The sequence below is a fragment of the Sylvia atricapilla genome, chromosome 7, assembly GCF_009819655.1.
Source record: "Sylvia atricapilla isolate bSylAtr1 chromosome 7, bSylAtr1.pri, whole genome shotgun sequence".
Taxonomy (NCBI): Eukaryota; Metazoa; Chordata; class Aves; order Passeriformes; family Sylviidae; genus Sylvia; species Sylvia atricapilla.
The window spans coordinates 4261990-4279910 of NC_089146.1; the positions used below are offsets into that span (position 1 = coordinate 4261990).

The window sequence follows — 17921 nt, forward strand, 5'->3', positions numbered from 1 at the left end:
TTGATGGTGGTCAGGATGGGGACACTGACCTGAAGCAGTCCCATTTCCAGCCCTGCAGGAGTCTCTGTGCAGGTTGGGTGGTTGGGTGATGATGGACTTTGGAGTGCAGGGGGTTCTTTTCCCCTGGTGTTTGTACTGGGAGGAGCTGTGACTCTGTAGCCAGGAGGACATGGACATCACCTGCAGGATGAGGGAGCAGGCAGAGCCACAGCACAGTGCTGTCCCTCCTGCCACCACTGAGAAGTGGCAGACAGGGATCAGAGCCGGGTGTTCCTGGGCTGTGAACTCACTGCCCCACATCCCGGGATCATGGCAGCCCCATTCCCAGTGCGCCCTCAGGCTTCAGCCATGCTCCGAGCCAGGAGCTCCAGCTCTGGCCTCATTCTCACACAACAAAGCTCAGGGGTTGTTTTCTCTGGGCGGGGTTTTCAGCTGCCCCTGCAGAGTGTTGCCAAGTTTAATTTTCAGCAAGGCAAAGCTCAGCATCACCGGCTGATTTCTTTGTGTCTCACCTCCGGCTTCGCCCCCTGCCCCCTCCTTCCCCCAGAGAGAGGGGGGCTGGCACTCTCCACACCAGGCAGTGAAAACAAGACTTCTTCCCTCCTCAACTCCTTAATTAAAGCCACAAATTGAGCTCTTTTCTTCCAATCTGAAGTGATCACATAAATAGCACTGGCAGAGCTAAATGAACATCTGAAAAGATCCTGCAGGATCAGCAGAGAGGAGCGGTGTTAACCTCCAGAAACGGAGGCCATCATTAAAAACAAGATGCTGGTTTTCCTTTCCTTCTGAGCACAGAGTTCAGCCCGGACACAGAAGAAGTCCCAAGATGCAGGCACAGGCAATTTCTTGCCTCCGTGACAGACCCTGGAGATTCTGCTGTGTTTTTCCTCTTTTTCTGCTGGGGATCCACGAGCAGCCTTGTGTGGATTCCAAGTGTCATCCTCATCTGGTCGCTGCTTTGCAAGGGGTTGTTTAGCACCAGAGCCCAGTGCTGCAGACTGCATGGCCTGTGCTGTGGGATGGGCATGGTGAAGTCTGGGGGAGGCCTGTTTTGTGGAGACATCAGAGGAAGATCTGCCTTCCCACTGGGAAGAAACTTGGCCATGCTCAGTAGAAACACCTCCCCCAGGCCAAATCACACTGCCAGCAGCAATCCCCCATGCCCAGTTGTGTTCATGGTCGAGCTCCAAAAGCAAAGTCATCGAGCCTCATTCAGCTGAGTGAGTGTCCAGGGGCATGTTCCAGGATGTATCCATTCCTAAATACTGTCAGGAAACACCACAGTTTTCCACTTATCCCTTGCAACTTCAATTGTGGGGCACACCACTTGGGAGCCTGAGGGATGGCTGCTGAATTGAGCTGCTATTCAGCAGCTGTCTTAACGAGGCAGATAAGCGTAGCCATCAGCACCTCTCTCCTTGATGGAATCCATTGACTGAATAAGCTAAATTCTCCTGGAGTCAGCTTTAATAATTCCTGAAGGGATGGGGAGGCTCTCAAAGAAGTGGCAGGAGACATATTTTACTGCGGGGAAACTACCACTCCTGCTGGAATCAGAGGCTGCACAATGAGAAGTTCTGGTGGAGATGATGAGCTTTGTCTGGGGCAAGATGCTATTCAGGGCACATCTGAATATCACAGTTGGCCTGAAGTGATGCATGCTTGCTGTTTGATTAACATTTGATTTCCTTTTATTGCTTCTCTGCACACACAAAGCTAAATTCAGAGCTGCTGAAAGCCACGGGCAGGGCTGCTGAGTTCAGTAAAAGCCATCTGAGGAGTCACAGGGAGCTGGGGGGACGCTGCTGTTCAGCACTGAGTGGCTCCAAGGCATCAGCTCATGCCAGGAGAGAGCCAGGAAAGGGCCTGGCTCCCAAATTCTCTCTCGAACAGGGGTGCAGTGCAGCAGGGTCATCACCCAAGTACCTGATCTTCAGCAGATGGTTGCAGAATTTTCCATCATTCTCCCCAAACAACAAACCAAATATGATTTTTTTACGTCTCTCCCATCAAACCAGCATCTGAATGTCCCTAATACATCTCCATAAAAATCTTCACAGCTGTTCTAGCAAATAGCCTGGAGTGCTGCAGGCTTTTATGAGTATTAACTATGTTAAGCAAAGCAAATCTCACTATTACACTGTCTGTGGGAGCAGCAAACTTCTCCCATCAGTCTCCCTGAGCAAGGAAAAAGGGTGATTAGTGTCCTGTTATCATCAGAGTCGTGGTTTAAGATGCTTTTACTGAGAACAGGATGACAGCCCTTGCCCAAAGCAACTTCTTGTTCCTGCTGCTATTATCATAAGTAACCTGATGTGCTTGACATGTCATCCAGTGTTTCTGAGCAGCATCTTCCTTTGAATAATAAAACCCCCATACTGCTGTTGTGTCATTCTTTGGGGGTTTGATTTGGCAGACCCTGCTCTCATCCAGTTCCTCCAAGCAGCCGTGGTGGGAAAAGCTCAGGCCAGTCCTCAGCAGTGCTGGGTTGGGGCCCTGAGCTTTTGAAATGTTGGGAAGGAACAAGAATATGAGAACATTACATAGTCTAAAAGCTCTGCTGCATGGCAAAAAAAAAAAATAAAAAAAATAAAAAAAAAGACTTGATATCTTGCTGTGGGCTCTGGATGTGGCTTTAAGGGCTGCAGCCCCTCCAAGGCACATGGCACAGCCATGCAGATCCCCAGGTGCTGCAGGTTCTCTCCACCAGCAGCTGCCAGCTCTGTAAATCCCAGAGTTTCTGGAAAACTCCCTGGTGGCTTGTGCCATGGCACAGAAAATGCTGCTTGGCTGGAGCGTATTTTCACCTAAATTCCAGCAGAGCAGGGTCCCTCTCTGAGAGCCTCTTCCTTGTGCCTTCACCATGGATGTGATGCTCACTGCATCCCAGTTTGGACTAACAGGATCCAGTTTTCCAGTGGGAAGGTGGGAGAAGTTTAAACGGGGAGGAAAAAAAAAAAAAAAAAAAAGCAGAGGAGGAGAGGCTGGCTGATAGTGATTGTGCTGGAAAACTGGATTTCAGGCCATGGGAACTGAAGTGGAATTGTCACAAATGCAGTGTGGAAATTTTGCCTTCCGTTAGAAATCCATGTTTCTGTAGGGATGGGGATGACAGTGGGAGAGAAAGAAGGCAATAAAGCTCTGTCCAGCTCACTGTGGTGAGCAAAAGAAAACCATTTCACTCAGGCAATGCAGAGGGGGCTATTTTGAGAGAGTGCTGGGAAAGAAAAGGCCCAGAGCGGTGGCAATGTTGGGCCAAATTGAAAGTACTGAAGTCTGTCAGGAGAGAGGCAGAACATCCCACAGGAGGGCAGATGTCAGTAGAGCCCTGGGTCATGTTTTCCTCCATCTTGCTAAAAGAAGACGACAGAAAGAAAGAAAGGAAACAAACCAAATTGCTGTGTTTTTTCCCTCAGTTCAGCCTCTTTCTACAGCTCCTTCCTTGGGTGTGCCCAGGTGATCCTGGCCAGCCCAGGGATGCTGGGTGCTGCTCCAGCAAGGGCTGGTTTGCAGTCCCTGTGATTTATCCAGCACAGCTGTCATTCTCCCCCTTCGCCCTACCCAGCCCTTTTGGGGCAGGGGCAGTATCCCAAGGATTTTCTGATGGGACACAGAGATGCTTGCCAGGTCTTTCCAGGCTCAACAGATGCCAGGGACCAGAGGGGCAGAGCATTAGTGTTTAATTACAGAGGGGCAGAGCATTAGTGTTTAATTACAGATCTGCAGAGTTGTCCCGTGTCCTTGGCTGGGGCAGGGACATTGCTGTGCTGCTGTCCCTCTCCAATGGGAACCTCAGAGGCACAGGTGATGTTTTTTAGCACACCCTCCTCTTCTTTTCTTCAATGTCTGCTTTCTGCTCCTCCCTGTCCTGGGGCATTAATGAGGAGTATTCACTGATGATTTTATTTCCATATGATCCCCTGGGGAAGCTCAGGAGGGAGAAGAGACCCGGGGCTGCTGGGAGGAGGAAGGGCAGCCAAGGAATGAACAGATAAGCAGGATGAAGAAAAAATAAGCTTTTGCCCAGTTGGCACCACCCCATCAGCCAGTCCCAACACCATCACCCCGATCCCTGTAGCACTGGGGTGCCAAAGTCCCATGAGAGAGGTTTCGGGTCCCAAAAGCCTGTCTGGGAGGCAAAGCTGACTCACCTGTGAGTGAGCAAACCTGCTGGCTCCCTCACTGCCGGCCTCCCACCTGTGCCCAGCCCCCGGAATGTGCTGGCAGTGCTGTAAATCCAGGCAAAGCTGTGTCTGGAGACGTGCGTGGGTGTGGAGGCAGCACTGGCCTCTCAAATGAGATACTTAACAGGCAGGGCAGGAAGAGGGAGATGATCTTCCCCTTTCCTTGCCACCCTAATCTCCAGAGGAAGTTTTTTATTACAACAAAAAGGAGTGGCCTTGCTCTGGGATTCAGAGGCTGTTGTGTGTGGAGGTTGCCCACCCTGGGCAATCCTGAACATCGACAGAGCATCCCACTAATGTGCCATCCCAGGCACTGATTCCAACTTCAGATACAGCCAGCTGCACTCACTGGGATTTTAATGGCATTTGAACCCTGGACATTTAACAGCAGCAGATGGCCTGACAGTGACACCCTCGCTGGATCATAACACACCCCGACCCAGTGGGCTGCAGGAAATGGAGAATTAACCTTAGTGGTGAAGAGCACAGGCAGTGGCACAGCCAGCACAGGGACTCAAAGGCTCTGAGAGAAAGTGTGACAACTTCAGTGGGTTGCCAGTTGGAATCACAGCCTTTCCAGCCAGGATGGTGTCTTCCAGACAGACATCAGTTTGGGAAATCTTCAGCTCGAGGCCAAAACAGGTCATGACTTCTTTAACCTCATGCCTGCAAGGAAAAACACAGATACCGCATGTGCATATCTAGAGTTTGGCTGTTCATTCTCTTGGCTGGTAGCTCCTGGCGTTAAAGTTCTCTGCAGTTTGTAATGGCTGAGGTTGGAGGGGCTCTTTGGAGCTTGTCCAGCTCAAAGCCCAGTCACAGCAGCCTTAAAACATCCCCACTCCCAGGGCTCCTCCACTGCCAGCAGCCCTGTGTCACCTGTGCTCTGGCTCAGCAACTGCAGTGGAATCTCCTCATCAGGAGTAAAAGCTGGCTTCTTCCTGGAGTCCTGAAGGAATTCACTTGAGGAGGAGGCAGCATGGAGCAGCACAGATCTTCCCAGAGCCACAGCCTGCCTCCCCAGGCCCTGCCCCTGCAGAAGCAGCAGCCCTGGGGTACACCCTGTCACCCCAAATTCTGTACAGGAAACACTCAAGGCATCTTTCTCCAGCCCTTCTGTGGTGGCCTGCTGAAGATGGATGTGAAATGTTGCTGTAGAGCCACGTTTGAAGGGGCCTTTAAGGAAGGCAGGAGAGTGCTGAAACACAAGTTCAGGGCACCCTGAACTGTCTGGTTAAGCCCAGCCCTGCCAGACTCGTGGCCTGTTCCACAGAGGGCCCTGAGGAGCACCTTACTGAAGTCAGGGCACTCACAAACAGCTCTGGGAGACTATAAAAAGGCGGGACCCTGGCACTGGGCTACAGCTCAGCCCGTTTCCAGCCTCCAAAGGGACCCTGTTTCCCATTCCCAGCCTTTAGCCTAAGACTTAAGGAACAACTTGCCCATAATTCCAGGTCTGTACACACTCTTACCTTTGGAATGCACCTCCTGCACTGGAGGCATAGATTAAAACCGGTGGCCAGTCAAGGGGTGACATTTCAGAGCAGCACTCGAGCCACAAAACACTCTCCAAATGTCTTTATGCTTCCCTGATCCCAACAGTGTGACTGCCTTGAATTTGATGTGTGTGCTGCTGGCTCTGGCACTGTGGTGAAGGAGTTAAGAGGAGAGAGAGTTGCAGAGGGAGAGATGGGCAGTGGATATTTGTGGGGCTTTTATGGGGAGGAGGAAAGGGCTTTAAGATCCCTTCCAACCCAACCATGCTGAGACTGGGAAATAAGATCCTTGCTGACTTTAGCTGCTCAGCTTTTATACTGTGTGATGAAGAAGCTGAAAAAGAAAAAAAACCACGTAAAAAACCCAAAGCAATAGAAAGCAGATTAAAGGAATTACCCTTGAGGAAAAATACTCAGATTTTATCAGAAAGCTTGTTTGAGAGGTGATGCAATAAATAATTTTTGGTTAATAGCTCCAAGCTGGTGGGGGTCCTTGGGGATACCTGGTGTTGGAGCATGGCTGCCAATGGCCCTAGGGGATGGACTGTCTCTGGTCCCTGCAGCTCCCTGCAGGCTCACCAGGCAGGAGCACTGAAGGCTGGGCCGTGTCCTCATGCCTGTCCTCATGGTCTTGTCCATCCTGCAGCCAAAATTTAAGGAGAGAGGTTCTAAATGAGTGGTCAACCAAGTAGAAAAAAGCTGAGTGCCAGTGCCATTTGGTCTAGGGGCTGGGTGCAGAAACAGAGAGGAAAGTTTCAAGGCCTTTTTTTTCCCCCTTTAGTGCCTGAGGGCAAACCAAAAATGAGAGAAGGGATTGCTGTGGGTCCAAGGCCCACAGCACTGAGCAAGGTGGGATCATTGCAGCAGATTTCAGCAGCGGCGGTGACATGGCCAGAGCACAGCACGGGGTGGTGCTGGAGCCCTGCCTGTCCCAGGATAGAGAGGGCTGCTGCCCCCAGTGCAAACAGGGTGTTTATTTATTTACCCTGTTCCCCCCGTGTGTTTCTGCAGGTCCCAACTGCTTTGCGGGCACCACGATAATTCCCGCGGGCATCGAGGTGAAGGTGGACGACTGCAACATCTGCCACTGCCACAACGGGGACTGGTGGAAGCCGGCGCAGTGCTCCAAGCGGGAGTGCCAGGGCAAGCAGGCTCTGTAGCAGCCCCCGGCCAGCAGCCCGCTCACGGTGATGATGATGATGGTGACGAAGGAACGGCTCGGATGCTGCCCACGTGTCTGACCTCCCAGCAGCTGCAGCAGGGTCCCCAGCAAGCCCTGCCAGGGTGCCACAGGAGCAGAGCCGGGTGCCCGCGGGGAAGGGGCTCCCCGTGCCCCCCGCGGCTGCTGTCCCCCTTCACACACTCTGTACCTGGTGTCCAGGTGCCTGCTCTGCTGGGGGAGCCATCACTGCTGGGACTGGGGGAGGACAGCAGGAAAACAGCCCGTGCACGTTCCTGGCCTGGCCCTGCCTCCCAGGCGCCAATCGATTCACTGCTCTCACTTTCTACACTGTGGATCGTGGGGGTTTTCACATTTATTTATTTGAAGGTTTTTTGCTATTGTGGGGTTTCTTTGTTTTGTTTTGTTTTTTTAAAGTCTCTTCCTAAGCTGGGATCATTGGGACAATACAGCTGTGAGTGGAGCAATAGATGGAGCATTTTTATTGTGTCTGTAAGTGCAGGTGGCACTAAGGATGGGAGGGAGGTAGAAATTAAAAGGGATGGGGGGGTTAAAAACAAACCCAACTGGAATGTAACCTGCAGCAGGACCGAGGTAGATGCACAGGTATAGACCAGACAGCCGAGACACAAAGCTGTATCTGTGTTACACTTTCTCCACTGAGTGGGGACAATAAAGTCGAAGACACTTACACAGTCAACGTGACCTTGATGGGAGCAGAGCCCACAGCAGCCGCATGGGCAGGCTGGGGCAGCCAACCAGAAGGTGCTCCATGAAAACATCTTACCCGGCTTCTTTGTGTGTGATTCCTGGCTGGGCCATCGGTGGTGGAGCAGAGGGAAGAGGGCCCCAGCTGTTCCTGGTTCCTGGGCTGAGCATGTGCTCACTTGCCTTGTCCCATCCCGAGGCTGCTCTCGCTGGAGCCAAGGACGGTGTTTCATTGCCTTCAGCGACAGCAGGTCACAGTTAAAACATGAGATCACCCCACTCTGGAGGTTTCCAGGAATGTCCCCTGGCTGTCCCCAGCTGGCAGGTAAGACCCTTTGCTCCAGTGGGAGCTGTCCTGGCTCTCCCTGGGAGCATCCACACTGGCGATGGTAAAGTGAGCCATGGTGCAGCAGGGCTGGGCTGGGCTCCTGTGAGGGCTCTCTCAAAAGCAGCTGCTTTCTGTGCCTGTCTGCCGGGAGCAGAGTCCCCAGCAGCCACGGGTCCCCATCAGCCTTTCCAGCACTGGGACCCCCTGCTTCCTCAGGCTGCAGCTTCCAGGTGATACTGTGAAAGAAAAGCCACCAATGTCATCTCCCTGCCCTGCCTGCACAGGGGCCTTTCCCATCACTGCCCATCCTTGCTTCCCTGCTTTTTGGTCAGTGCCATGGCGGTGGTGGTGCTTCTTTTGTTCAGACTCCAGACTCCAGTCCAGCACCTGCTCTCGACAGCGATGGCAGCAAATGCTCCCCACAGCACCCTCAGCGCAGCAGATCAGCACACCAGGCTCGGTTCATACACACTGTTGCCTTGACACTTTTATTTCTTCCCCACGCTGGTATTTTCCTGGAGGGCAGGGGTGGGAGGAGCACTTAGCTGCTGTGCTGGGGCTGAGCACTGGCTCCCTGAAGGCCAAGCTGGAACCATTCGAGACATCATCACCACATTTCTTTGTAAGCTGTTGCCTGTCAATGACTATCCACTTTCAAAACTTTCAAACAATAGTGTGCCTGAAACTAGTGAGAAAAAAAAAAAATCTGTACAAATGGGAGGGAGGGGTCCTAGAAACAATATTTGATGTGTAAAAGACTATATTATTAAAAAATTATTTTGTTAAATATAAAGTGTGTGAACCAGCAAAAAACCCCCAAAATTACAATTTTGTGGTGTATTTTACTCTGCTGATCATCAGCTCCTGAAGCTCCCAATTGCCCATCTCATCCCTTGCTCCAGTTCCCATCTCTTCGCAGTGTTGGTGAGTGCAGCTGGGCTGGGAAGAGCAGGTCTGGAGCCTGGAAGTAGCCATGAGAATCCCATGGATGGGACGGGTTGCTCAGGGAGTGTCTCAGCAGTAACTCAGTAAACCTGTTTTGCTTTGCCAAACCAGGATTCCTGTTTGTGGAGCTGCCATGGACCAACACTCCAACACCAAGAGCTCCCAGGCTCTTGCTTTAACCTCCATCTGCTTTTTTATTACTTTTCCTGGTGCCATTTTATATTTGATGCCATTTCCTGAACGTGGAAATTTGCTTTCAGTTCACAAACTCCATTTGGTACCTCCAGATGCATCATTATTTACACTGATTAGTAGTTACTCTAATTAATTACAGCTTAATTACTGTAGTTAATGTTTGTACAGTGCTTGGAACAAGTACAGCACTATACGTGCCACATATTATTATTTTCTTCGTTATTAATTAAGCCCCATCTCCATTCCATGCTGTGCTACTTCATTATTTCCCAAGGAGTCACAGTAGCGCCCTTATTCCCACCCAGGAGTACTTTTCTCCCAGCTGCCAGTGGGATGCTGCAGGGCTGGATTGGCATGGGAAGAGCAGTGGGATTGCTGAGGACCATGGGAATGCTCAGGATTTTGCCCTTCACTCTTGCCTGGCACTGTGAATAAAAAAGGGGGAAAGGGGCAGCTGGAGAGGGACGCCTTGAGCCCAAGGACCCGCACAGGGAGCTGGATCATGCTCTGGGTCACACGAGGGAAAGCCCTGCAGATCCCATCAGAGATGTGTCTGCAAGGTCTCCGTGGCTCACACTGTAGAAGGGAATCTGATTCCCCCAAATCCCGCAGTGTCACACACAGCCCCACTGAGGGATCCCACAGCTCTCCCCAAGCACCAGGGCGTCAGTGGGACAAGGTCTGGGACCACGGGGAGAAGTGACAGACACCGATCATTTCCTAGGAAAACTTCCACTGCTTATGTGGAAGAGTTGCCAGTCATGGGTGGGCAGTGTCTCCACACCACTGGGGGTGCCAGTAGCCCAAAAATCATTGCCCCCACTGCTTCCCATCAGCCTCTCTCAGGCCAGGATGGATCCAGAACTGAAATCCCATCAGACACTCTCCAAATACACTACAGAATTTCATCCTCATCCCAATCTACTTATCTCCTTTTTTTTTTTTTTTTTTTTTAAATGTTGTAGTTCATTTCTTTCTTTAATTAATCACAGCTCTGGGCCAGCCAGACCCATTAACTACTCTTCTCATTTAGACCTTTCAGAGATGCAGTTGCAGATGCAATTTAATTTGTTGACCCGTGATCGATAGCAATTAATACCATCTCTTTAATCTTGTTGAAAGGTTCATCTTGGGCTTCCAGAGGCTGCCAGCTGAAGGAAAAGGTGCCAGGTACATGTGTTATCAGATGGGGGAGCACAACCTCCTCCCCCGTGCCCCCAGGCTGGCACTCCTGAAAATATAACAGGTGTTTGTGGGAGATGGAGAAGAGAAAGTGGATAAAGGGGAAGGAAAATGCTGAGAGGTAAAGGAGAGCAAGGGGCTTGGTAGGGCAGAAAGTAGGGGAAGGTAAGAGTCGATGGGTTGGAAAAATGAGGGGAGATAGAAATGGTAGAGCCTAGCAGATGTGGCTGGAAAAGGGAGCCAAAAGGACTCAAAAGAGCAGGTCAACAGCTCAGAGGCAACACCTTCAGCAGGAGCAACAGTGAATTTTGCAGAACAGACCCTGAGTCAGAAAAAGTCCTTCCTCTTAGGGTTCTTACAACCGAACCTCGCTGACGTGATGAATCTTTTGCCTCCCAAATGCAGCAGCTGTGTACAGCTCCCTCCTCCTAGCAGTGGGAAAGTCCATCCCAGGAGCATCACCTTTCCCTGTCCTCATTAATATGCCATTAGTCAAGATTGTTTTATAATTAGAGAATGATTTCCTGCACGCCCCAGGGGGAATGACTCAGCTCCGGAGCACAGCAGGGCAATGTCTTTCTCCCCCAGGAAGCTCCAAACCAGGCTAAGCCTGGGAAAATCCCGAACTTTGGGCACTCCCCATCCTGCCAGTGCTCCTCAGGCAGCAGCATACAATGGTTTCAGTGGCACACAGTGAGCTGAGTGCCCTGGTGACTGTCCCCTGGGTGCCACTGCAGCAACCCCTGTCCAGCCACAGCTCTGCTAGAGGTAAAAGCAAAGAGCAAATCCCAGGATTCCAGCACAGCAAGAACAATAAAGTGTTTCTCTTTGGTGGTTGTTAAAGGGGAAAGAGGGCCCATGTGGATACAGGGCAAGTGAATGCCCTTTACATAGCTAAAGGACATGGGTTTGCAACAGCAAGTCAATAGAGAAAATGAAAAATTTATCAAGAATCCACCTTCCTTGTGGTGTGGAAGCTTAGCCTTTAAAACACAGGGGATGGAAGGCACGGAAAGGAATTGCCTGTATTTATATATTTAGGATACTAGAATGGTTTGGGTTGGAACCTTTCAAGGGCCATCTAATATACCATATTTGTATTTGCAGACAGGCTACCAGTTTTTCTTTAAGAGAAAATATATTTTTACCATGACTAAGGCCAGTACCTAAAAGAGCTCTACTCTCAGAAGATGCCAGTTCATGCCCCCACCCAGCCACACACCGACAGAGGGATAAAATGCACTAGGGAATTGGAAGGAAAGACAAAGCCCGACACAGAAGCTAAGCCAGGCTCCTTTGGGATGGCCCAGAACAAGATGGGGTGCCTGCCAGCACTGAGTGCTCTCATCCCTGGGCCAGGTGATGGTTGCACCCATCTGCAGAGATGGCCTCATCTTTTGGGCAGGCGGCTGGGTCTCATCCATGGATGCTCATGGGACACACAAAGCCTCTCCTCTCTCAGGAGTTCATGTCCTCTGACTCTGCTGGCTCCCCTGGGGCCAATATTTCACAGAATCAGGGAATGGTGTGGGTTGGAAGGGACCTTAGAAATCATCCCATTAGGCAGGGACACCTTCCACTCTCCTAGGCTGCTCCAAGGCCCCATGACCAAGCTGGCCTGGGACACTGCCAGGGATCCAGGGGCAGCCACAGCTTCTCTGGGTACCCTGTGCCAGGGCCTCAGCACCCTCACAGGGAAGAGATATCTGCATTTAATTAATGAACTATTTCAGTTAGTTATCTGCATCCCTGTGAGCTGTGAGCTGATACTTTCTTGGCACTGGATTTCCCACTGGATTTCCCTTGGCAAGGGTGTGGGTATGGTAGCACCAAGTGATGCTCTCTGACAGTTCCAGGTCACTCTTCCCAATGCAGCCCTCTTGATCCTCAGCTCATGGAGCAGCCCTGGAGCTGGGATCTGTGCCTGGCCCTTTCTGCACATCACCCCATGCTGGTGGCCCAAGCAGGCAGGTGAAAGGAGCTTTCCTGATGGTGGTACCAGACACAGGAGATGGTGATCTGGGGAAACGACAGGGGGAGAGGCAGAGCAAGCCTGAGCTATTAGACTTGTTTCAGTGGGACAAAGCAGTATTTCTGTAATAATTAATGCCACTATTAAAGATCCTCATTTAGACTGTAAGGCATCTGGCACTGGGAAGGACACAGTGAAGGTACTTTTGGTCATTAACCACACACAATGTTCCGGGCTGCTGTTGTCTTGACAGTGATAGCCCACTAACGCTCAAAGAGAAACCAGCAGCCCTTTCTCCCTCCCAGTTTCCATAGGGATTATCCTGTTACCCATATGGATTGTCTCTTCAGGTATTCCAGTGGTGCCTTGGCACTGTGTTTGGAGAAACAGCCAAATCCAAGCCTAGGGAGTTTGCAGAGAAAAATCTTGTGACTCTGGAAGGCAAAACTCCAAGGAAGCAGGTGAAAAAGGGGCTCACCAGGCTTTAATTTGTTCTTTCAAATGATGTGTGATAATCACAGACACACAGAATAGTTTGGGTTGGAAGGGACCTTCAAAGTCCATCCAATCCAACCCCCTGCAATGAGCAGGGACACTTTCCATTAGACCAAGTTGCTCAGAGCTCCATCCAATCTGGCCTTGAACGTTTCCAGGGATGGGGTAGCCACCACCTCTGGGCAGCCCATGCCAGGGCCTGACCACCCTCATTGCAAAAACCATTTTCCTTATCTCCAGTATAAACTGACCCTCCTTCAGTGTAAAACCACCACCCCTTGTGCAACAGGGGGACACTGCAGACAGGAGCATCCCACCAGCAGCAGGCTCTGTCTTTTGCAGCCTCAGGTCCTACCCTGGAGGACTTTGGGAAAAGCTGCAATGAAGGCTGAGTGAGGAGTTCAGCTGGGGTGCTGAAAAGTGTGGCCTGGATTGCTTGCACCATTCCCAACACTACCATCAAAATCTCGGCTAATAAACACCAGTTTGGTTTAAGAGACAGGGAGCAGTGGTCATTGCTATTTTCATTACTTACCTGACTTGGTGGACGTACCCTCTGCCTTGCCCAAACAGTTGTCTGGACTTGCAGAGGCCTGACTCTCTTCCTATAAATTGGCTGTGTATGCCTTTGCCTTTTCTCTCTCTCTCTCTTTTTCTTTTTTTTTTTTTTTTTTTTTTTATTTTTTTTATTTTTTTTTTCTCCAAAGGACAAAAGCTTTGGGAAAGAGAAAAGATAAAAATGTGAGGAACTTGCTCTCCTGCAAATAATCCACTCCCATACACGCTGAAAGGCTCATTTTGCAGTCCATTAAGCTCGAGTTAATGCAGGTAGAGCATGTCTGGCATCGAGAGGATGGTAAAGGTTTCGGGGTTTAATTTTACTCAGATGGAAAATCCTATACATTCCTGGCTGGTGCTGGCACTTGTGCAGAGCAGCAAACAGGCCCCACAGGAAGCATGAGGCCAAGGTTAAAGCACTTCTAAGTCAAGATGCTGCGATACCCGCAGCAGCAATTTCCCATTGTACTGCGAATCTTCCCGCACTTTATTGGCACGGATAGAAGCCGTGAGCCAAAGGGCTGTGTGGGGACCCATTGGAGCTGCAGACGCCTTTGAATTCCCCCACCCTTCCCTGGATTCAAGGTTATCCTCCAGGCTGGCTGTGGGCCTGGGCACTTGGGCTAATTGCATTTCCAAACAAACAGCACTGCCCCTCCCTGCCCCGCCTGCGTGGAGGGAAAGCAAATGGAGACGTGCCTGGATAATAAAGTGTTTGTTACCACGCTGTGAAGCTCCACGGGATATTTAAGCCCTCCTAAAAAACATCCTAAATCCCACTGCTTTTGTCAGCAGCTTTAAAAACAATAAATGGAAGGAGGTACAGGTGCCTTGGGCAAAGGAGCAGGAGGCACTTAGGGAAAGACAAGTCCTTAAAATCATGGCACAAGTGCCATGAGACCATAGGGCTTCTCTGCCCACTCCTCTTGGTGCTTTTGAGAAGATCCAAGGCTGGTCTGCACCCAGCTGGAGCACGGAGACCAAATCACCATTTGCAGTCCCACCTCTCTGCAACCTTCTGGAGTTGAGACAGTGGACGACAAACCAAAATCATTTCCCAGGCCAAACACCCCCCAGTGTTTGTATGCTGCTCATGAGTGTGATGCCTTCTAGCAGGGATACAGGAATTTTCTTCTGTGAAATCATGTTAAGAGCAGAAATAAGAAATTCCCGAATGGAAGACAAGATCCTGCAGGTTAGGTCAGTGTAGAAGTTTGGGTGGATGCACACCTGAATTCCTGACCACTGCAGCATCCTCTGAAGGAGTTACCCCAGCAAGGGAAGTGTCATTGCCCAGGTTTGCTCAGCAGGGCACAGAGAAGCTCTGAGAAACTCACCCACACCACAGACTTGTTCTGTCATTTTGTCAGACACACTCTCCAAGTTGTGTTACTCAACCATGGTATTTGGCCTTAACTTTGAGACTAAAAACACCCTCTAGAGAATAAAGACACCTGTATAACATAACACATGCAAAGATTCTGCTACCGCCATGTGCAGGGAAGCCTTGAGGCACCGCAGCCTATTAGAACTATGAAGAGAAAAGAGAAACCAAGCAGTTTAGGAAATGTGAAAAGAAAGAAACATGAAGACAATTGAGCCACATTCCCTTCAAACAAACAGAAATTTGGACCAGAACCTGGTCCTGAAGAAGATGAAGGGGCAAAAAGTGGCCTCATGAGATGATGTTACATCCAGCACCAACAAGGGCAGGAATCTTTGCCCATTCCCAGGACGATTTAAAAGCTTCATTCCCCACAAGAAACTATTCCCATGGCAAGAAGCCACTCCACCCGATTTTCTCATATGTATTTGGTGATAAATACATCTTAATCCACTGCCAGGTAATCTGCACCACCTCTCAGACCCTGGAAACCCGTGCCTTTTGCAGGCAGAAGTGATCTTGGTACTTTTCCAGGTGTTATTTGGATGCACTGAGTAATACCAAAGTGACAAAGGCTGGAAATGCAATATCGGAATAGGTCACACCAAAACCCAGGACAATTCAGAGACATTAAATTAGTGCACAGACCCAAATTCCTAAAAAGGAGCAGCTGATAGAAAAGTGATGCAACTACAAATGCAACCTATTATGAGTTTTATTCTTGCTATTTTTTATTAACCAACTTTTCATCCTTGCCCTGCTGTGGCAATGCTGCAGGATAAAGGGTGAGGGCTCGCTCACCTGCAAAACAAGAGCTTTGTGGCCTGGCCTGAAATAGATCATTTGCAATGACAACAAGTGCTATTAATAAAGTTGGGGGCTAGGAAATCACAGGGAGCTGTGCTTCATATCACTGCAAGAGAGCTAACTTTGGGGAGGAAAATGAAATGTTAACCAAAAAGCCATTTCCAAGAGAAATAGTCCCTCTGTACATCATCAAACTAATAAAAGTTACATGCAGTCATGTAACAGAAGGAAATTCTTCCTTCTCCTGGTCACAAATCATTTTAACCCCATTTCTTGGTGTTCTCAGACTCAGAACACAATTGCAGGCTTCTGTCAGCTTTGTTGGTGAATTTATGCAGCTCTTTACTGCTCACCTATTTCTCATCTCGGTCTTTCTCATTAGTGAATCACGGAAGCATTAATTAACTTTTAAGAGGCAGATAGCAGGTTTGTTTCTTCTTCTGTGGATCACTGAATCAAAGGTGGGCCTGAGTTGTTCAGTTATAGGGGCAAATCCAGAAATGGAGAACAGCTACAGTTCCAGGTTGTGCTCTACTCAGCAGGAAACATTTAAATATAAAATTTTACATGAAAAGAAGGGACCTAAAGAACAATCCATTTCCAGAATGGGCCCAGCCTTACCAGCTTTCCTGCAGATGGCTTTACAAGCCGATTTTTTGTGGAAAATAAAACCTATTGCAGTGACTGAAGAAGCACACAGTGCTTTGGAAAACCTAACTGAAGGGATCAGATTGCTGGCACTCTTGGCAGCAAATGGAAAGGAAGATCTGGAGATGGGGGCTGCTCTTTGGTCTTGGTGACTGAGGAGAGGAAGAGCTCTGGCATGGACAGCCGTGGTCCTGCACAGCTTCAGACTCTAGGAGATGGAATGGCCTGGCTTGGAGCTTAAAGCCCATCCAGTTCCACCCCCTGCCATGGGCAGGGACACTTTCCACTATCCCAGGTTGCTCCAAGCTCTGTCCAACCTGGCCTGGAACACTTGCAGGGGTTGGGCAGCCACAGTTTCTCTGGGAAACCTGTGCCAGGGCCTCACCAGAGAATTCCTGTCTCTAAACTAAACCTGCCCTCTGTCAGTTTGAAGCCATCACCCCTTGTCCTATCACCTGATGCCAGTAAATGGCTTGTGCAGAAGGAGTTTGTTCAGGGTGAACAGCTGTATTTTATGGGTTCATATAAAATTCCATCCATTATTATTGAAACAATAAGCACTGTAGGCCCAGCACTTCTGAAAGGTTTGTGGTGTTTTCCAGACTGACATCCTGAGCTGAGATGGAGGAAACCAAAGCAGGCAAACTATTTTGATGTGATTAACTCCAGGGCTCAGGCATGGGCTTGGAGCCTGGGTGCCACAGGATCCTGAGCTCGATGCCAGCCACCAGGATGGCAGAAAATGCACAATAACAGGATCACAGAACCATTTTGGTTGGAAAGCATCTCTGAGACCACCGAGTCCAACCCGTGACCGATTCCTAAAAACAGTGGAGAGCTCCAGGTGGAACAGACCTCTGCCTTCTCCCCAGGCAAACCCTCTGATGGGCACAAATCACTGTGTGTGTGCCATCTTTCTAAATGAAATGTTACTGCAGCCACAGGCCTCAAGAGCCCCCTGAAGGCACGCAGTTCGATATTTATAATCACTTAATAAACACATGAGAAATGGCACAGTACAGCCCTACATAATCTGTGTGCAATGATCCTTGGTGACAAAGTTTAAGTGACCAAATCCTTTTCCAGGTCTAATGATATTTTGCTCTAGTAAGCCAGTGATATATCTCATATGGCAAAAATAAAGCACTCATGCATAAAATTAATACAGTAAGCTCTGAAGTCATAAAGCTTTCAGTCTGTGATATATGAGATGAGAAAATGACCAACATGTAATTCAAGTTCTCCCAGCACCTTATTCCTGACAGGGTGTAGGGTCACCTGGGCATTGCATGATCAATCCAGGCTGTTCCAGAAGGATTTGAATTGTTAACCAACCAGTTCAGGCACCCATCTGGGCCATGTGCATAAAATACTCTGAGAGGACACAGGCGGCAGGTTCTCCTCATGGAGGTCAGATGTTTCTGTTCTTTCCAAACCTGCATGAGAAAACTTCCAGCAAATTGCTTCCATCCATTTTGTTCCCCTCATTCCTTTCAGAAGGGCTCATGATGTGACAAAAGGTGTTTGGTTCAAGTCTACCTGCTCAATCAGCTGGGCCTTTTTCTAGGCAAGCTTCCCAGTCACACAGCAGAAACAATTCCCACACTGGCCTCCAGTAAAATTTGGAACAATCTCCTAGAGGTCCTCAAAAAGCATGACAGCAACCTGCACAAGCAGCCTATGCCACACACTGCTCCCGGAAACCCAACCTCATTTCCCAGTCCTGTGGAAACACCAACCAGCCATCCCAGGACAGTGGCACACTGGCTGTCTCTGAGGGGTTGGACCACAGTTCTGGGCTTGTGTGCTCTGGCAGACTCAAAAATTGCACAGCCC

The 17921-nt window shown here is 49.7% G+C and overlaps 1 protein-coding gene across 1 annotated transcript in view; it reads left to right on the top strand.

Annotated features, from left to right (window-relative positions):
- VWC2L (von Willebrand factor C domain containing 2 like) overlaps positions 1-7556 on the top strand; it is a 45118-nt gene extending 37562 nt beyond the window's left edge. Inside the window, exon 4 of the mRNA XM_066322435.1 lies at positions 6695-7556. Within this exon, the coding sequence (XP_066178532.1) occupies positions 6695-6843 (149 nt within the window). The 3' untranslated portion in view covers positions 6844-7556. The remainder of the gene's footprint in view (positions 1-6694) is intronic.
- The last annotated feature ends 10365 nt before the right edge of the window (positions 7557-17921 follow it).